Raw genomic sequence first — 21943 nt, 5'->3', positions numbered from 1 at the left:
GCTCTCCCTCCCTATTCCTCACCTCGCTAGTACGTGGCATAGGTAACAAACCAGAGATAACAACTTTTGTTCTAACTCTAAGCTTCCACCCTAACTTCCTGAATTTCTGCCTTACGACCCCATTCCCCCTTCCTACCTATATCATTGGTGCCCACAACTTGGGGCTGCCCCCCCTCTCCCTTAAGGATCCCGAAAACACGATCCTATACATCATTAGCCCTGGCACCTGGGAGGCAACACACCAACCATGAGTCTCTCTCGTTCCCACAGAATCTCCCATCTGTCTCCCTAACTATGGGGTCACCAATGACTAATGCTCTGCTCCTCTCCCTCCTTCCCATCTGAGCAACAGGGACAGACTCTGTGCCAGAGACCTGTACCCCATAGCTTTCCCCTGCTAAAGTCTCCTCTTCAATAGTATCCAGAATGGTATACGTGATATTGAGGGGAACAGCCACAGAGGCTCCCTGCACTGTCTGCCTGTTCCCATTCAGACCCCTGACTATAACCCAGCTGCCTTTTTCCTGTACCTGAAGTGTGACTACTTCCTTGTAACTCCTCTCAGTTACCCCCTCAGGCTCCTGAATGATCCGAAGTTCATCCAGCTCCAGTTCCCTATTGCTGTTTTCGAGGAGCTCGAGTTGGGCGCATTTCCCGCAGATGAAGTCAATGGGGACACTAGTGGTGACCCTTAACTCCCACATTCTACAGGAGGAACATTCAATTGCTCTAACATCTATTCCCACTATTCTGAATTCCCAAAGAGACTACTACCAATCCGGCACACAAACCATTTTTTTGGTTAGAGGAGGAGAATGGTTGGGAGACCCTGCTAAATTTTGAGTAAAGCAACCCCCAAATATATTACCTCACTTACTCAGCAGTCCAATGCGCGCTCCTGCTCAGCGTGTGCTCCAGCTATACATGAAGTAGGTTTTTAAAGGATTAATTTACCTTCCCAGCAACCCCCTGGTCCTCGCTCTCGCCGCTCCCACTGTTCACCTTTAGCTGGAAATAGGCCCAAGTATGTGGGTCTGCTGTATCAGGCTTAAATCAAAATGACTCGATATGAGCAACATGGTGGCTCAGTAGTTAGTACTGCTGCCTCACAGCACCAGGGACCCAGATTTGGTTCCACCCTCGGGTGACCGTGTGTGTGGAGTTTGCATGTTGTCCCCATGTCAGTCTGAGTTTCCGCCGGGTGCGCTAGTTTCCTCACACTGTCCAAAGATGTGCAATTTAGGTGGATTGGCCCTGCTAAATTTCCAATAGTGTTCAGGGATATGTAGGTTAAGTGTGTTAGCCATTGAAAATGCAGGGTTACAGAGATAGGGTAGGAGAATGGGTCCAGACAGGATGCTGTTTGGATGATCAGTGTGGGCTTATATGCTAAATGGCCTGTTTCCACACTGTAAGGATTCTGTGGTTCTATGAGAGAATGGGCCTTCAGGGGCATGTAGTCCTAGCTGTGTGAGGCAAGGTATCAGGGTCATTAGATGGACCTAAAATGTCTGGACCTAGGTAGACGAGAGTAAAGCGGTAGATGTGGTGTACATGGATTTTAGTAAGGCGTTTGATAAGGTTCCCCATGGTAGGCTACTGCAAAAAATACGGAGGTATGGCATTGAGGGTGAGTTGGAGGTTTGGATTAGGAATTGGCTGGCTGGAAGAAGACAGAGGGTAGTAGTTGATGGTAAAGGTTCATCTTGGAGTGCAGTTACTAGCGGTGTTCCGCAAGGATTTGTTTTGGGACCATTGCTGTTTGTCATTTTTATAAATGACCTGGAGGAGGGGCTAGAAGGTAGGGTGAGCAAGTTTGCGGATGATACGAAAGTCGGTGGAGTTGTTGACAGTGAGGAAGGATGTGTCAGGTTACAGCAGGATATAGATAAGTTGCAGAGCTGGGCAGAAAGGTGGCAAATGGAGTTCAATGTAGGTAAGTGTGAGGTAATTCACTTTGCTAAGAGTAACAAAAAGATGGGGTACTGGGCTAATGGTCGGATACTTGGTAGTGTGGATGAGCAGAGGGATCTTGGTGTCCATGTACACAGATCTCTGAAAGTTGCCACCCAGGTAAATAGTGCGGTGAAGAAGGCATATGGCGTACTGGCTTTTATTGGTAGAGGAATTGAGTTCCGGAGTCCTGAGGTCATGTTGCAGTTGTATAAGACTCTGGTGCGGCCGCATCTGGAATATTGTGTGCAGGTTTGGTCGCCATACTATAGGAAGGATGTGGAGGCACTGGAATGGGTGCAGAGGAGGTTTACCAGGATGTTGCCTGGTATGGTAGGAAGATCATATGAGGAAAGGCTGAGGCACTTGGGACTGTTTTCATTGGAGAAAAGAAGGTTTAGGGGTGACTTGATAGAGGTGTACAAGATGATTAGGGGTTTAGATAGGGTTGACCATGAGAACCTTTTTCCACGTATGGAGTCAGCTATTACGAGGGGGCATAGCTTTAAATTAAGGGGTGGTAGGCATAGGACAGAAGTTAGGGGTAGATTCTTTACTCAGCGAGTCGTGAGTTCATGGAATGCCCTGCCAGTAGCAGTGGTGGACTCTCCCTCTTTATGGGCATTTAAGCGGGCATTGGATAGGCATATGGAGGATAGTGGGCTAGTTTAGGTTAGGTGGGCTTGGATCGGCGCAACATCGAGAGCCAAAGGGCCTGTACTGCGCTGTATTTTTCTATGTTCTATGTAGGTAGGACCATTATGTAGCTCAGATTTCACAGCTGGACCAAGTTCCAAAGTCAGAAATAACATTGTGCAATAGTTAAGACAGAAAGGAAAAGATTTAAAAACCTACCATGTTTTCCAAAAAAAAATCACAGAAATACTTGAGATAATTCAGTTAACTTGAAGGGCTGGACCTACTCTGTTGACAGGGAAATTGAGAAGTAGATGACTCGAAGACTCTTTAATATATCTATATTTAGGTATGTAATATAGACTGGGTAAGTATAGTAAATCCCACTCCCTGAAGGACATCAGTGAAACAATTAGAATCTCTCTGATTCTCTTTGTTTCCTATCTCACTCTTTCTGCAATCAGGCTGGATCAATTGACATATAAACTAGCTTTAATGATGTTTAAGCAGACAAGTGGCTCAGCATATTTATCAACTCATTTCAAAAACAATCATTGTTGAGATGTAAGTGATTGCTAGCTAGGCCAACATTTACTCCCCAACACTAAGTGCCTTTTGAAAGTTGCCTTCTTGTAACGCTGCATCCATATGTTTTCAATATTAGAGAGAATAAGTTCTGGGAAGTTCACTCAGTGATTAGAAAGGACTAGCAATGGTTTGCAGTTAAGCTGGTGTGTTTGGCTTGGAGATGACCTTGTAGGTGGTGGTGTTCCCATACATGCGCAGCATTTGGCTTTTGAGGGAGTAGTGGTCGTAGGTTTGGAAGACGTTGTTGAAGAAGGCTTATGAGTTACTACAGTCCATGTTTTGGATGATACACACAACTGTCACCACACATTGATGGTAGATTGGGTCCCAGTCAATTGGGCTTCCTTATTCTGGATGTTGTGAAGCTTCTTGAGTGTTATTAGAGCTGCACTCATCCAGGCAAGTGGAGAATATTCAATCACGTCACTGACTTGTGCCTTGTAGATGGTGAACAGTCTTTGAGTCAGGATATGAGTTACTTGCTGGTGAATTCCATGCCTTTGATCTGCTCCTGCAGCCAAAATATTTATAAGGCTGGTTCATTTCAGTTTCATGTCATTTGTCACCTCTAGGACTGCATCTATGCATCTGTCATTGCATGACTGCATTCAGCAGCCTACAACGCTCTGCGACTCTGTTAGGCAGGGATTTTCATTGAGATGATTTTCATGTGAATACCTTTGTTCAACCAGTTGCATATCCCAAGCTGCCTTGCAAAGTGCTAATATGCAAAATACTATATATATCTGTAGAACAGGCAGTTTATTGTTTCATATGAGAGTGTTATTGCATTATATCAGGTACCCCTGCTGGATTTTTCATACACAACACATGGGCAGTTACACCAAGGTAAGCTGGTTGTTCTTAGATTCCTGATAAGGGGTTCTTTAAGCATAGATTTCCCCTCATATTTATGAGGTCTCTTTGGTAAATTTGTCCAATTAATTTTATGTTGCTGTTCTTACTCCACAACCTTGAGAATGCATCCTTTCAAGTATTTGTCCAATCTTCTTTTGAAAATTGCTCTTAATCCTGTACCCACTGTCCTATCAATCCTTAGAAGAGCATGGCAACATTTTTTAAAAAGATGTTCATGACGTGTGGGCATTGCAGCTTCCAAAGGGCAATTGAGTGTCAGCCACATGACTGTGGGCTTGGAGTTACATGTAAGCCAGACCAGGTTAGGGTAGCAGATTTACAAGGGCATCAATGAACTGCCCAGAGAGGCTTTTACAACAGTCAACAGTGGTTATATGTTCACCATTAGCTTTTTATTCAATCTGATCAACATATGACTCAACACTAAGAGCAATGTGGTTGACTCTGAACTGATTTCTGCGATGGCTGAGTGAGACCCTCAGCTCAAGTATAATGAGGGAAGGCAGCAAATACTAGACTTGATGGCAATACTCACAGAATGTAATAAACACTCAATGCTGGTAGCTTTGAAAAAATGGGGGAGGTGTGGCATGTGAATTCATCCCCTGAGAGTCCTCTGGAAAAGTCAAGCACGAGGGCAACGTATCATTGAAAAGTCACTCCCAAAAGTAGAATTGACTGAATTGACTGAACTGCTCCTCCAATTATGGCTGCTTCCCTGTTGCATTTGTAGCTCACCTGAAGAAACACTGGAGAGAAACTGTCTATCATTAGGGCATGAGTGAGCATTGAGAATGTAAATGGCAGCAAGAGTGGGGTTGCTGGATCAAAGGAAGCATGAGTGACCAGTCCAGGCAGAGGGACATTAATCTGGAGACACTGGGACCCAAAAGGGGGGAGAAGAGATGGGAAGCAATGGGTGATATCTGGGTGAATGAGACTGGTGAGGCTGGATGCTGGGGAATTGAGACTGCCAGGATGTGCACAGCAAAGCTGCTGAGGCCTGACATGCAGGAGGAAGGCACGTGAGGCTCCAAATGGGAGAGGAGGCACTCAAGACTCTAAACTCCAAATAGGAAGAGGAGCTGCAAAGGTAGGGAAGATGGACACCAGAGAGGTAGGTTGAGAAACTGCATAGTTAGACATGAGCTGAAAAGGGGAGAAAGCAATTTGTAAACCTGTCAACAAAGGAATATTTTAACTGCAAACCAGGAATACTTGGAAGTCACTTGGGTAATTACTTGCAAATGAATGCAAAGTCTGTTGCTCAAGACTTAAGAAGTTCAGGAGCTGCTATGTGGAGAAAAATGTTAAAGATACTATTATTATGAATGTTATAACAACTGGACAGTTCTATCTCATAAAGATTTGCATCTATGTGTTATCACATCTCAAGATGATGTAAATTACTTGAGGTGCAGTGACTGTAACAGAGACAAACACACAACCATTTTGCATAGACAATGCTTTTTATGACCTTGGGTCATTCTTAATCAGTACAGTAAATGCAATACATTGGAAATGTAGTCACTGTTATAATGAAGGAAGTTTTAATGAGTAAGTGATCTGTTCATTTAAGGATGTATAGGGCTCAGGGGCATAATTTAAAAATTAGTACCAGGTCTTTCAGGAATGAAGTTAGGGAAAATTTCTACTCGCAAAGGATTATACAAATTTGGAATTCTGTAAACTGTATAAAGTATGTGCCTGTTACTTAAAAAATAAACTTTTGTTAAATTGTACCTGTTATCTTGTGCCAATTAAAATATTGTGGCGTTTAGGAAATTAATGCATCAGTTGTGTGGCTTTTTATGTTTTATGCACCAGTGATAACATTTGGGGTTATTGATGAATTCTTCAAATCTCACATAACATCAACAGAAATACAGAAGGTATTCTTACCCCTCAGGTCCTTTTTAAATCTTTTCCTTCTCACCTTAAACCTATGTCCTCTACTTTTGGACTCCCTTACCCTGGGAAGAAGACCTTGGTCATTGACCCTATGCTTACTCCTCATGATTTTATAAACCTCTATAAGGTCACCTCCCAGTCTCTAATGCTCCATGGAAAAAAGCCCCAGCCTATTCAGCCTCTCTCTATAGCTCAAAACTCCACTCCTGGCAACATCCTTGTAAATCTTTTCTGCACCCTCTCAAGTTTAACAACATCCATCCTAGAAGGGTGACAAGAATTTCTCCAAGTATTCCAAAGGTGGCCACACCAATATCCTGTACAACTACAACATGACATCCCAACTCCTATACTCAATGTTATGACCAGTGAAGTCAATCTCCTGGTTTGTTTTATCAAAACACAACATCTCACATTTATCTAAATTAAACTCCATCTGCTGCTCCCAGGCCCATTCGTCCATCCGATCAACGTTTTGTTGTACTCTGAGATAATCTCCAGTGTCCACTACCCCACCTATTTTGATGTCATCTGCAAACTTACTAACCATGTCTCCTATATTCACATCCAAATCATTTATTTAATGACAAAAAACAGTTGACCTCGCTCTGATCCTTGTGGCACACCATTGGTCACAAGCCTCCATTCCTTAAAACATCCCTCCACCAACACCTCTGCCTCCTACCTTCAAACCAATTTTGTATCCAATTAGCTAGCTCCCTCAGATCCCATGTGATCTGATCTTACTAACCAGTCTATAAAACGGAAACTTGTCAAATGCTTTATTGAAGTCTATATAGCCAATGTCTACTGCTCTGCCTTCATCAATCTTTGTCACCTCTTCAAAAAATTCAATCATGTTAGTGAGATATGATTTCCCACACCACAAAGTTATGCTGACTGTCCCTAATCAATCCTTGCCTTTCCAAATGCATGTAAATCCTGTCTCTTAAAATCTCCTCCAACAACTTAACCACTACTGATGTAAAGCTAACCAGTCTATTGTTCTCTGGCTGTTCCTTACAATTTTTGTTAAATAATGGCCACCACATTAGTCAACCTCTGGTCTTCTGGTACCTCACCTTTGGCTATCAGAGAGAAAAATACCTCAGCATGGGGCCCAGCAATCTCTTCCCTACCTTCCCAGAACGTTCTGGGAAACACCTAATCAGGTCCTGGGCATTTATCTGCCTTTGTGCATTTTAAGACCTCCAGCAGCTCCTCTTCTGGACACCTTTCAAGATATCGCCACTTATTTCACGAACTTCCCTAGTTTCCCTGTCCTTCTGTCCAGTAAATACTGATGCAAAATACTAATTTAGTATATCTCCCACCTCCTGTGGTTCCACTCTAATGAATTAATGAGAATGATAAAGGAGCCCTTAAAAACAAGGTAGCCCTTAAATAATTCTCACTAAGAACAATTGGGGAAAAGAATTACCTCAATTGATGGTTGTTGTCATTGAGGATGCAATGCAACACAGGAACAGGCCCTTTGGCCCACTATGCCTCTGATGATTCCTAAAACTTATTTAGATCTGCTACTTATTGCCCATGCAGTTTCTGCCCCTCTATTCACTTCCCATTCATGTGATTATCAAGATATGCCTTAAATGTTGCTAACATGCCTGTTTCCACCATCTCCACTGGCAGTGCGTTCCAGGTACCCAGCACCCTCCATGTGAAAAAGTTTCCCTGCACTTCTCCCCTAAATTTTCCCCCTCTCAACTTGAACCTGTGCCCTCTTGTAGTTGACTTTTTTACCCTAGAAAAACATCTAGATTAGATTAGATTACAGTGTGGAAACAGGCCCTTCAGCCCAACAAGTCCACATCGACCCGCCACCCACCCATACCCCTAACATTTACCCATTACCTAACACTACGGGCAATTTAGCATGGCCAATTCACCTGACCTGCACATCTTTGGATTGTGGGAGGAAACCAGAGCACCCGGAGGGGGTGCACGCAGACACGGGGAGAATGTGCAAACTCACACAGTCAGTCGCCTGAGGCGGGAATTGAACCCGGGTCTCAGGCGCTGTGAGGCAGCAGTGCTAACCACCGTGCCGCCCATCTCTGACTATCCACCCAATGTGTGCCTCTTGTAATTTTGTAGACCTCTGTCAGGTTGCTCCTCAGCCTCCACCTTTCCAGTGAAAGCAGTCCAAGTTTATCCTACCTCTCGTAACTAAAACCCTCCAGGCCAGAAACATCCGGGTGAACTTCCTCTTCACCTTCTCCAAAGGATCAGTGTCCTTCTGCTGGTGTGGTGACCAAAACTGTATGCACTATTGCAAATATGACCCAGCTACTTTTGTACAGCTGTAATGTAATTTGCCAATTTTTATATTCAATGCCCAGGCAAGCTTGCTGTATGTCTCCTTGACCACCTTATCCACCTGTGTGCCACTTTCAGGGATCTGTGGACCTGTACATCCAGATCCCCCTGTATATCAATGCTCCAAAGGGTTCTGCCATTATTGTATAATTTGCACCTGCATAACCTCACATTTGTCCAGATTAAACTCCGTCTGCCATATTTCTGCCCAAATATCTATATCCTGTTGTATCCTTTGACAATCCTCTTAATTGTCTGCAACTCCACCAGTTTTGGTGTCACCTGCAAACTTACTATACATTTTCCTCCAGTTCAGTTATATACATTACAAACAACGAAGTCCCAGGACTGATTCCTGCGGAACACCACTAGTTACTGATCTCCATTCCGAAAAGCACCCTTCCATCACTACTTTCTGTCTTCTATGACCAAGCAAGTTTTGGTCTATCTAGCCAGCTCACCCTGGATCCCATGGGACTTCACCTTCTGTACCAGCCTTATCAAATGCCTTACTAAAGTCCATGTAGACAACATCTACTGCCTTTCCCTCATCATTCAATCTTGTCACCTCCACAAAAAATTCAGTCAACCTACATTGCACATTATGCAGTCTTAACACTGACTCCATTTTTTTTTGCTTGCTTCTAGTTGTGACCATTGTTACCATGCCAACTGTAATAGCAGAGGCCTTTAAAAATATCAGCACGAGCCCAGGCCTGCAAATATGGACCATCGAGGTAAGAACGTCAAGTGGAGCTTGCTTCATGGTATCCACAACACTTAGAAAATAGCTGCTGTTGCTACAGTTTATGGTAAAATAGGAATGTTGACCCTGTCTTTTGAGAGTCTTGGAGGAATTTAAGTTCAATTAATAAATCTCGATTACACAGTGATTTAAGTGATGCTGACCGTGGCAACTATCAACAATTGTCATAAAAATCCACTTGGTTCATAAGGTCCTTTTAGGGAATCTGCTGTCCTTATGCAGTCTCGCCTACATGTGACTGGACCAAAAGCAATAACCTATCAAGGCACTCAGTTCAAGGGCAGTTAGAGATGGACAACAAATGCTGAACGGTCCAGAAGAACTAAAAAAATGTTTATGACATACTGATCACATGCCAAATATAAATCATCATTAAGATAAAGGTATTCAGGAATGTTGTAAATCAGCTTCTCTGTAATTGTGACTATCTGTATTCCCGTTTCCTTGTAATCACATCTCCTTATAATCACATCTCTCCGTAACTATTTTCTCTGTAGTCACGTTGTCCTGTAGTAGCCCTTCCATCTAGTGACATGGTGAGCACTGCCGGTTGTAATCCTCTTGTCGAGATCCCTAAATGGTTCTCATCCTGCAGCAGATCTTTCCACTATGGATCTCCCCAGAACTGATGACCCTCTGAAGGGTCTCCTCCTGCTGAACTGATCTTCCCTTGTAGGGATTTCCCCCAGAAAGGATATGCCACTATTGGTTTCTCACTCTGTAGGAACCCATGCCTGAAATAGTCTCCATCTAATCCCATAGGCATCTCCACTGAAGGCTCTCCCCCAAATTATTCCCTGTAGGGATCCTGACCTGAAGTATTCTTTCCCTGAAATGATTTTCCCACAGGTCTATGTGGTCATTCCCTCATGTAAGTATAATCTCCCTTTAAGGATCTTTCGCTATAGTGATTTCTCCCTATCAAATCTTCACTTGAATTAACCTATCTACAACTGATTTTCTGCTAAAGGATCACCTGCTGATCTCTTCTCATTGATCTCCCATGGAGACTTATACCTTTCGGGATCTTCCTGTGTAGTGATCACCTCATTAGGATCCCTTCAGAGCCCTTCCTCAGTAGGTTTCTATCCCAGAAAGAATAGCCCTCTGTTGGCATTTGCCCTTTTATTGATTTTCTCCTGACGATCTCCTCAAAAATTGATCTATCCCTGTAGAGATCTTCACCTGTTGGTATCATACCCTGACAGGATTTCATCCTGTAGTGGTCACCTCCCAATATGACCTACTGTTGCACAGATCTCCTTCTGAAGTGGAAATCTCTACAAGTGGCGACTGTACAAGACCCTCTGTGGATCCTTCTGTGTATGGATCTATTTCTGTAGAGATTGTCCCCGATTTCTGCCTATAGGGCTCAGACTTGAGTGGACCTCATATGTTCTGCTGGGGCGAGTCTTCACCATAGCAATTACCTCAAAGTGATCTTTCCCTCTAATGATCTTTCTGAAATTGATTTCCCTGCGATGGAATTTGTACTTGTATTGGTCTTCATTCAGTGCTGTCCCCTTGAATAGATCTGTCCTTGAACACATCTTTCGCTTCAGGGAATCCTCCCCATCTCTTGTATGGATTTCCTTTTAATGATGCTGAATTCACCATTACATGACAAGTGAGGTATAATATTAGGTCTCATTTAGAGTCCTAGAGATGTACAGTATGGAAACAGATCCTTCGATCCAACTCGTCCATTCTGACCAGATATCCTAAATTAATCTAGTCCCATTTGGCCCATATCCCTCTTAAACCCTTCCTATTCACGTTCTCATCTAGATGCCTTTTAAATGTTGCAATATACCGGCCTTCACCACTACTTCTGTATATCTCATGCCATACATTCACCGCCCTTTGTGTGAAAATGTTGCCTCTTGGGTCCCTTTTAAACTTTACCCCTCTCACTCTAAACCTATGCCCTTTAGATCTGGACTTTCCCACCCCAGGGAAAAAGCCGTGTCTATTTACCCTATCCACGTCCTTCATGATTTTATAAACCTTTATAAAGGTCACCCCTCAACCTCCGACATTCCAGGGAAGACAGCCTCAATCTATTCGGACTCTACCTATAGCTGAACTCCGGTAACATCTTTGTAAATGTTTTCTGAGCCCTTTCAAGTTTCCCAACAGCCTTCCAATATGAGGTTCTTACTTTCTTGTGAATTTTTTGCAGAAAATGGAGGTGGTCCCTGTTCCTCCAAAGGCTTATGGGAGTTTTTTTGAAGGCGATTGTTACCTGATACTGTTTGTAAGTATGAGGAGGAGAACTTGCATGAAAGCTTGTTTTATTAACGTTTTAATAAACAATAAGACCTGTACTCCTGTCACCCTTTCTAACTTACTGCACGTACCTCAGTCTGGACTAGTTGAAGATTATCCATATCCCAAATCTATTGGAGGAGGGATTGAGCTAGAAAGGGACACATGAGGGAAAAAAAATTTTGAAAAATTGAATTTTTATTGACTTTTTAATATATTTCTCCTGCTGAGCAACATCAGCACTGGCTACCCGGAGGCCTGTGTTTTCAGGGTCACTATCCAGTCACCCTGCAGGCATCCTGTGAATTAAAGCTGTGAACACCCACCCTATCCTAGTGCTGGCCTCATATAGTCAGTTATCATTGACAATGACTTACGATGACCAAGACCAACGTGTTGTTGAGGTGTTTTTGAGTCCAACCTGGTACGTTGTGGAATCAACTAAAAGAAAGTGAGGACTGCATATGCTGGAGATCAGAGTCGAGAATGTGGTGCTGGAAAGCACAGCAGGCCGGGCAGCGTCCGAGGAGCAGGAGAATCGATCTTTCGTGCAGAAGCCCTTCATCAGGAATGAAGCTTGTGGGTCGGGAGGGCTGAGAGATAAATGGGAGGTGAGCGGGGCTGTGCAGAAGGTCGCTGAGAATGCAGTAGGTAGATAAAGATGCTAGGTCGGAGCAGAGGGTGGAGCGGACAAATGGGAAAGACAATGGACAGCTCAAGAGGGCGATGCCGAGTTGGAGGCTTGGGACTCGGATGAGGTGGGCACCACCATCTTGACCTTTCTGTCGTCTTTCCCGTCTATCCGCTCCACCCTCCTCTCTGACCTATCACTGTCTCCCCCACCTTCATCTACCTCCAGCATTTCCCCCCAGCCCCACCACCCTCCCATTTATCTCTCAGCACCCCCCCACCCCGGCCCACAAGTTTAATTCCTGATGAAGGACTTATGCCCGAAACATCAATTCTCCTGCTCCTCAGATGCTGCCTGACCTGCTGTACTTTACCAGCACCACACTCTTGAACCTGGTATATTGTGTCCAGTTTTGGTCTCCTTTCTTGAGGTTGCGCTGGCGATAGTTCAGAGGAGATTCACCAGATTGAGTCCAGGGATGAAAGGATTGTTGTGTTAGGAGAGGTTGAATATCTTGGGCTTGTACTAATGGTAGTTCAGAAAAATGATGGGGGATCTGATGGAGGTATATGAAATGTTGAAGGTAATTGATAAGGTGGACGTTGAACAGATGTTCCCCTTGTGGGCCAGTCTCGAACAAGAGGTCAGAGATAATGAGTGAGAGGACGTAAGTTCAGAACTGAGATGAAGAGAAGCTACTTCTCTCAGACGGTTGTGAATCTGTTGAACTCAATGCCCCAGAGTGCAGTGGAGGCAGAATAAATCCACAGGTTCAAGAAAGAAATAGATATGTTTCTGATGAAAAGCAGGATAAAGGGCTATGGGAGCAGGCAGGAAAGTGGAGCTGAGACCAGGATAAGATCAGCCATGATCATGTTAAATTGCGAAGTGGGCTCAAAGGACTGAATTGCCTATGCCTGCTCCTAATTCCTATGTTCCTAACACACACTTCAGGTTATACAATTGAGTTTGTTGAATGTTAACAAAATTTAAATTTTTTGTTTATATTTTTCTTTCATGGATGAAGGTGTTGCTGCTCAGGCCAGCATTAGTTACCCATCCCCTTGTCCTTGGAAAGGTGGTAGTGAGTTGTCTTCTTGAACCACTTCAGTCCCTGAGGTGTAGTTAGACCTAGAATGCCGTCGGGGTGGGAGTTCTGGGATTTTGACCCAGCAATAGTGCAGGAGCAATGATGTACTTCCAAGTCAGTGTGTGATTGGAGAAGAACTTGTAGGCGGTGATGTAGGTGATGCTACTACCTGTAACTAGTCTGGCTCATCTTTCAACATTTGTTATTAATATTCATTCTGGAGTATGGGTGTTGGGATGCGACATACTTAGTATATCCAGCAGTGAAACAGTCCATTCAGCTCAACTGGTCCAGCCCTCTTGATCCATGCTGGTATTTATACTCCATATGAGCTTCAAGATGGATTCCCTCTTTTCCTTTCTCTCTTATCTTTGGAGCAGCATGGTGGCTCAGTGGTTAGCACTGCTGCCTCACAGTGCCAGGGACCCAGGTTCGATTCCAGCCTCAGGCAACTGTCTGTGTGGAGTTTGTCTGCATGGGCTTTCTCTGGATGCTCCAGTTTCCTCAGTTCAAAGATGTGCAGGTTAGATGGATTGGCCATGTTAAATTGCCCATAATGTCCAAAGATATGCAGGCTAGGCGGATTAGCCATTGGAAATGCACAGTTACAGGGATAGGTTAGGGGGCTAGATCTGGGTGGGATGCTCTTTGAAGAGTCCTTTGGATTCAGTGGGCCAAATGGCCTGTCTCCACACTGTAGGGATTATATGATTAATCTGCAGACTCCTATAGTATTGGCTTCTTCCCTGTATGCACCTCCAGCTTCAAGAATCCATTCCCTGGCTAATAATTGGCCAATTGACTGACTGTATGGGAGCCATGAGTGACCCTTATTTGAACTCAAAATCAAAGTCCTGAACCAAAAATCCCTGACAACTATCCCTGCAACCACCTTCTTCTCGACAACCCTCTACAATCCTTGTGCCCCTTAAATACTGACCTCTTGCCTGACCCTGATTTCTGAAGTTCCCCAATTGACAGTTTCCCAAATACTCTAAATCTCTTAATTTCTCTACCTCTCTTATCTTAGATCAAACCTTTCCTTTGACCAAGTTATCACCTGTCCTAATATCTGCTTATGTGGGCCCTGCAAGCAATTCTCTGATTATATTCTTCTAAAGTTCTTTAGGATTTTTTTCCACATTAAATGTGCTATATAAATGCCTGCTGTTGAAAGGAAAGAAGAATTAACCTAGTTATTTGTCTGTAGATTCGTGAGACAGAGAGAGGGACGTCCAAAGCCCTCCATTACTGGATTGGGAAGGAGTCAACCCAGGATGAGCAAGGAGCTGCTGCAATGTACATCACCCAACTGGATGATCACCTTGGTGGAGGACCTACCCAGTACCGGGAAACACAGGGTTATGAGTCTCCAGAGTTCAAAAGTTACTTCAAGAATGGTATCGTGTGAGTAAAATTGCCAAAAGCTTGCCCTTTGACCTTCTGGTTTTTCCTTCAATTGCATTCTTCAAATAGCACAGCATGGGGCCTCTCAGCCTATCTTTTTGCTGACTGTACAATAATCAATCAGAATGTAAATTGTGAGAAGGACACAGAGGTCGCATAGAGGTTAGATAGATCGTGTGAGTGGGCGTATGGCGTATTATGTGGGAAAATGGGAGATTATTCATTCTGGTGGTAAGAATAGATAGTGGAATGTATTTTAAAAGGCATAAAATAACTGCAAGAAACTGTGTGTACTTGTATAAGGAACACAAAAGTTGGCATTCAGGTACAGCAAGCTATTGGGAAAGCAAATGATTTATAAGCCTTTATTGCAAGGGACTTAGAGTGCTGGAATTTGGAGACATTGCTACAATTGCCAAGGACAATGGAGAAACAACATCTGGAATGCTGTGTGCAGATTTGGTCTCAACACTTAAGGGAGGAAGTAATTGTAATATGGAGTGTATAATGAAAATACACTAGATTTGCCCTAACATAAAAGGGATGCCTTAAAGTCACTCTCTTTATCCAAGCTTTTGACCCTAACCTTTCTTTAGTTGGATGTCAGTTTTTGTTTTAATCATCCTTGTATGGTCATTTGTGGCATTTTACAAGATATAAATTGTTAGCTTTAATGTTTGCCACTCAGTGTTTTGTTTCTTTGAGGTGAATATGGCCAAGACATGGGAGCCATCATGTCCAAATAGAAATGGCAAATGTGGATGGGAATGGCAAGGGATAAAAGCTGATTAATGGCAACCAAATGACTGCTGAGCTGCTAACAGTAGGCTGCAGTAACCATGGTAGTGTTGTGATCATTACAGATACAAGAAAGGAGGCGTAGCCTCTGGCTTCAAACACGTAGAGACGAACATGTATAACATCAAGCGGCTACTCCATGTCAAGGGGAAGAAGAACGTAACTGCGTCAGAGGTAAGCTGTGACTATTATTAGGACAGTTGGGCACATTAAAGGGCACCAAAATAGAAAACAAGCTGTTGACGAAATGAGTATCCCTTGCCAAGATTATTACATTGAGTCATGAGAAGCTACACTATGGCACATTGTTGTCCAGCAGCATTCCCTTTTAAGCCTTTCCAAGATTCTTTGCATGACGATCAGCATCAGCAGTCATACTGTGACTTCCATGCTTACATGGACCTCGAATGCCCTTGCAGCCAGGAAGAAAGTTAGAGGGAACAGTGCTGTCAAGTCACCATCTTTGAAAGTGATGTGGGGATTACTGGCTGAAGAAGCATTTATTGCCCATCCCTAATTGTCCTGGAGAAGATGTTCAAGTTCTGCCTTCTTGAACCGTCCTTGTCCTTTGAGGTGCAGGAACACTCACACTATTGAAAGGAAGGGCGTTCTGGGATTTTAGCCAAATGACAGTGAAAGAGTGGCAGTGAAGTCCCTAGTCAGGATGGTAGTTTGCTTGGAGGAAAGTTTGGCATGTTGTGTATTTGCTGTCTTTGTCCTTCTAAGTGGTAAAGGTAGTAGTCTTGGAAGGTGCTGTCTAAGGAGGTTTGGTGAGTTACTGCAGTGCATCTTGTAGATGGTATTGCTACCTTGGTGTGTCAGTGATGAAGAGAATGAACATTGGATGTAGTGCCAATCAAGCAGGCTGCTTTGTCCTGGATAGCGTCAAGCTTCTTGAGATTATTACTGATGTTAATGGAGGGATAAATATTGGCCAGCACAGCAGTCACCCCTACTGTTCTTCAAACAGTGCCATGGGATTTATTAGATCCATCCAATTTGACAGACAGACGCTTGGTTTAGTATCTAATTCAAAAGATGGTACCAGCTCACTCAATATCACGCTGTCTTGGGTTCATTCACAACATTCTGACTCAGACGTCAGAGCACTAGGCAAGAGCACTGACAACCACAATATAGATGTACAAAATATAGACCCATATAGTGTAAATTTAGAGCAATACAACAACACTGCAGCATCACAGACAATCAAGGCTGAAATGCAGGAATTGTATTTCCATGAGGAGAGGCTGTGCTCAGGAAAGCAAAAAAAATGCACACCACGTATTTTCTGAAATGTTCATAAGATTCATACATGAAATATTAAGAATTTGTTTGTTTTGTTTCAATTCAGGTGGATGTATCCTGGAACAGTTTCAACTCTGGTGATGTTTTCCTCTTGGATTTGGGAAAGGTCATTGTCCAGTGGAATGCGCCACGTAGTAATAGGACTGAGAGGTTGAAGGTCAGTTAGAGCACAGTGATGAAACAGAAACACCTTTCTCTTTGATGAATCTAGACTGCAAAGGGGGAGAAATAAATGGGGCAGGAGTAGCTATTCAGCCCCTAAAGCTTGTTCCACCATTCCATAAAATCATGGCTTTCTTACACTATTGCAAAAACATTAATTCCTTTAGGGCCAAAAAAATTCTATCAGTCTCAATCTCTCAGCCACTGAGCATTGACAGCTTTCCTGGTTGACAGTTCCAAAGTTGTGCAAACATGTGAGTGAAGAAATCCGTCCTGATCTCAATCTTAAATGGCCTACATCTGATATTGAGGTTGTTAATATGTTCTAAATTCCACACCAAGGGGGTACATCCTCGCAGTATCTACCCTGTCTACCATTGTTGTAGAGGATTCAGAAGAAATTTACTGGGATGAGGGATTACAGAAGAGGTGGAACTGTTCACTTTAGAATATAGAACATGGAACATAGTAAAATACAGCACAGAACAGGTCCTTCAGCCCACGATGTTGTGCCGAGGATTACCCTAATGTAAAATATAATAACCTAACCTACGCACCCCTCAATTCCCTGCTGTCCTTTGCATGTCCAGCAGTCGCTTAAATGTCCCTAATGACTCTGCTTCCACCACCGCTGGCAACGCATTCCATGCATTCACAACTGTCTGTGTAAAGAACCTATCTCTGACGTCCCCTCTATACCTTTCTCCTGATATCTTAAAACAGTGACCCCTCATGCAAGTCAATCCTGCCCTGGGGAAAAGTCTCTGGCTATTGACTCTATCCATGCCTCTCATTATCTTGTATTCCTCGATCAGGTCACCTCTCTTGCTCCTTCTCTCCAGAGAGAAAAGTCCGAGCTTAGTCAACCTCTCTTCATAAGGCAAGCCCTCCAGTCCAGGCAGCATCCTGGTAAACCTTCTTTGCACCCTCTCCAAAGCCTCTGTATCTTTCCCATAGAAAGGCGACCAGAACTGGACACAATATTCCAAGTGTGGTCTCACCAGGGTCTTGTAGAGCTGCAGCAAAACCTCGCGGCTCTTAAACTCGATCCCTCTGTTAATAAAAGCCAAAACACCATATGCTTTCTTAACAACAATATCCACTTGGGTGGCAACTTTGAGGCATCTATGTACTTGAACACCCAGGTCCCTCTGTTCCTCCACACTGCCAAGAATCCTGTCTTTAATCCTATATTCAGCATTCAAGTTTGACCTTCCAAACTGCATCTCTTCATATTTATCCAGGTTGAACTCCATCTGCCGTTGGCTGTCTTAGAGCCAAGAAGCCTGAGGGGATATGATGGAGATATATAAAACCTATGAAAAGTTTAAATCAGATAAATAGAAAATGTTTCCAGTGACTGCTTCATAAATATTTTGGGATAAGAAAGAGACAACAAGAAGGAAAAAACTTACACAAAGCATTGTTTGAATTTGGAATGTACTCCCTCCTTGATGTTGAGACATATACAGTTTCAAATTAGTGTTCAAAAAGAAATTTGGATAAATATTTGACTGAAAGAAAGAGAAAGATCAGTTGTGTTGGGAGATGGTAGGATTGACTGGAGTTCTCTTCAAAAGAATTAGCACTGACTCGATTAGCTGATGATCCTCCTTCTGTGCCGTATTAATCGATTCTAGCAGACAGAAGCTGTTTGAGGGTTTATGTAGGGTAAGGGTGTCCCTCATCCACTGAGAGCCCTTTACCAGGTACTAGCCGTGCTCTCGAGCTGTACTCAATTGGTCAAGTTTTACTTCATATTCCAAAATGGATTCCCAGCTACTTTAAGGCATCTGCTTTACCTGCTGCCTGTAGGGTGGCCTGAGTGATTGCCTGTCAAGGTGCACTAGTCCCTAGTGCTGACCGGTCTAAATGATGGTTATAAAACTTGGAGGGCACCTTCAAGCTCCTTGAGCTTGTTCCGCTATTCAATTAAACTAATCTTAGTTCATCGCCCCATCTCCATTCTGTAATTCCTACTGTAATTGAGACAAAACTCTGTCAGCCACAGTTTGAATATTTTAATTCATCCACAGCATCAGCAGCATATTCTGAGAGTGTTGCACAATTCTAGAATCCTTAGTCTGAAAATGTGTGACCTACCGAGTTCTAATATTAAGTTATGTCCTTGTTCTGGAGTCCCACCAATAACTCAATGAACTAGCAAATCCTATGTTAACCATCTCAACTGAATTTCTTTATTCTTTTCTGGGAATTTTTGGCACTTGTGCCAAAGCCAACATTTATTATCCATCTCTAAATGTCCTTGAACTGAGTGACTTGCTTGGCTATTTCAGAGGGCAGTTAAGAATCAGCCACATTGCTGTAAATCTGGCAATCAGAAGGCAATGGTGGTATTGTGGCAATGTCACTGGACGAATAACTCAGAGGTCCAGGCTAATGCTCTGGGGACACAGATTTAGATTCCATAATTTACTGTGGTGGGATGTGGTGGTGCATTACCCTGAGCATCTTGATTGCTAGCCCAGTAATATTGTCACCACACAACCATCTCCTCTAGATAATTCCTTATTGGTCAATTCAGAATGGCACATGAACCTAGACTTTGCAACTTGGCCTCCATGTTTAATCCATTTATCTGTTTCACAGATTTGATAGAATAGACGCTGAGAATGAAAGCAAATTCTGTGAATGCTGGAAATCTGAATTAAAAACAGAAAGTGCTGGAGAAACTCAGCAAGTCTAGCAAAAAACAGAGTTAATGTTTTGTGTTCAGTATTCCGAGTCTTACTCAGACAAGGAAAAGTGTCTTGAATCAGTGGTCTGGGAATCTTTGAATTCTCTACTGCAGAGAGCTGTGGAGGCCCAGTCATTATTAGTTAATAGATTTCTGGGAATTAAGGGGTGTGGAGACGGTGCATGAATGGGGATGGAGGTAGACGATCATCCATGATCTTATTGAATGGTACAGCAGACTCAAAGGGCTGAATGGCATACTCTCGCTCCTGCTCTTATTTTCTTCACCATTTGCAGGTTTCTTAAAAGGCTTGTCCCAAATTCACGGTTTCAGTCTTTCAGACAAGTAGATGCACTAATACTAAGATTTTGACAAAGGCTGTCTCTTACACTGTCAGGCCCTGTTGCTTGCCCAAAGTATCAGAGATCAAGAGCGTGGAGGACGAGCTCAGATTGGCATCATCGATGGAGACGAGGAAGATCAATATCCCGAGCTGAAAAAGATAATGACGGCCGTACTTGGAGAACGGAGAGGGGAGTTGAAGGATCCTGCCCCTGATGAGAGGGCTGACCAGCTCCAGAAAGCCAATATCAGGCTTTACCAGTAAGTTACTGCATTTGTAAGCCAGTAAGTTCAGGAATAATTAGCTAAAGGGACCAAAGCGCAACTACTTCACCAGTCACTATCCTGTGAGTTCTTATGGACATTAATAATGACTGTCAAGGCTGGGACCTAAATATCCAAGATTATGTATCCTGTCAATAGGACAGACAGATGGGCAGAGGCCATTGGGTTCTCCTGTGGGTAGAAATGAAACTAAATTGATAACAAGAAATGATATACAGTCAGAAGGCATAGATCTGTGTTGATAGATTTGAGAAACTGAAAAGGAAAGAAGACCTTGATGGCAGTTGTGCATTGGCCTCACAGCAGCAGTCAGGAAATGGGGAAAGAAATTAATCCAGATATAGAAAAGACATGTAAGAAAGACCCGATTACAATAATCACAAGGGACTTCGATATGCAGGTGAACTGGGAAAATCAGGATTGTAGTGGATCCCAAGAAAAGGAATTTGTGGAATGCCTACGGGGTGGTTATATGAAGCAGCTTGTGGTAGACCCCACTAAGGAACAGACAGTTCAGGATTTGGCGATGTGTCATGAGGTAGACTTGATTAGGGAATTGAAGGTGAAGGAACCCCCTAGGGACAATGACCATAATATTATAGGATTCTCCCTACAGTTTGATAGGGAGAAGCTGGAATCAGATGTAACAGTATTACAATTGAGTAAATGTAACTAGAAAGACATGAGGGAGGAACTGGCCAGAGTTGATTGGAAAGGGAGCGGAGCAGGGAAGACAATGGAGCAGCAATGGCAGAAGTTTCTGGGGATATTTTGGGAGGAACGGCACAAATTTATCCCAAGGAAAACTAAACATATCAAGGGGGAGACCGAAGCAATCATGACTGACAAGAGAAGTCATGTACAGCATGAAAGCAAAAGAAAATGAGAGCAATATGGTGTCTCAGTGGGAAGCCAGAAGATTGGGAAGCCTTTAAAAACCAGCAGAGCACAACTGAAAAAAAAACAATAATGGAGGAGATGAAGGAAATACAAGGGTAAGCTAGCTAGTAATATAAAAGGAGATTGCAGAATTGTTTAAATATCTAAAAGGTAAAAGAAAGGCAGAGTGGACATAGGACTACTGGAAAATGAGGCTGGGGAACAAAGAAATGACAGAGGAACTGAATGGGTATTTTATATCAGTCTTCATGGTGGAAGACATCAGCAACATACCAGAACATCAAGAGAGTCAGGGAACAGGGGTGAGTGTAGTGGCCATCACTAAGAAGAACATGCTGTGGAAGCTGAGAGGTCTAAAGGTGGATATATCACCCGGAATAGGTGGACTATGCCCCAGAGTTCTGAAGAATGTAGCTGAGAAGATTATAGAGGTATTGATGATGATCTGTCAGGAATCATTGGAGTCAAGAGGGGTGCCAGAGGACTGGAAAATGGATAATGTAACACCCCTGTTTAAAAGGGAAGGAGGCAAAAGACAGGAAATTAAAGGCAGGTTAGCCTGATCTCAGTTGTTGGTAAGTTTTTGGGTCCATTCTTAAGGATGAGATTGCAGAGTACTTCGTAGTGGTAAAATAGGGCCAAGTCAGCATGACTTTGTCAGGGGAAGGCCATGCTTGACAAATTTGTTAGAATTATTTGACGGGGTTATGAGCAGTTTAGCCAGTGTGTATGAACTATTGGATTTCCAGAAGGCCTCTGACAAGATGCTGCACTGGAAGCTGCTAAATAAGATAAGAACCCATGTTAGGGGCAAGGTATTGGTATGGATAGAGGATTGGCTGACTGGAAGAAGATAAAGAGTGGATATAAAGGTGTCTTTGTCAGGATGGCAGCCAGTGATTAGTATGTCAATGTTGGAACCACAAGTATTCACATTATACGTTAATGATCTGGATGAAGGAACTGAGGGCATTGTTGCGA

General features: G+C 43.2%; 1 protein-coding gene across 2 annotated transcripts in view; it reads left to right on the top strand.

The window, feature by feature from the left end:
* vill (villin-like) overlaps nt 1–21943 on the top strand; it is a 163017-nt gene that overhangs the window by 93718 nt on the left and 47356 nt on the right. For both annotated transcript variants that reach the window (XM_043690859.2, XM_043690858.2), the window contains exons 2-7: nt 8956–9044; nt 11256–11330; nt 14273–14469; nt 15333–15441; nt 16622–16732; nt 19833–20038. In XM_043690859.2, coding sequence (XP_043546794.2) covers nt 8973–9044; nt 11256–11330; nt 14273–14469; nt 15333–15441; nt 16622–16732; nt 19833–20038 — 770 coding nt within the window. In that variant the 5' untranslated portion in view covers nt 8956–8972. The remainder of the gene's footprint in view (nt 1–8955; nt 9045–11255; nt 11331–14272; nt 14470–15332; nt 15442–16621; nt 16733–19832; nt 20039–21943) is intronic.

The sequence above is a fragment of the Chiloscyllium plagiosum genome, unplaced genomic scaffold (assembly GCF_037043375.1).
Source record: "Chiloscyllium plagiosum isolate Xiang-an unplaced genomic scaffold, Cpla_swu_hap1 HiC_scaffold_5, whole genome shotgun sequence".
Taxonomy (NCBI): domain Eukaryota; kingdom Metazoa; phylum Chordata; class Chondrichthyes; order Orectolobiformes; family Hemiscylliidae; genus Chiloscyllium; species Chiloscyllium plagiosum.
The sequence above is the reverse complement of the archived record's forward strand: the minus strand, read 5'-3'. Positions and strand labels throughout refer to the sequence as shown.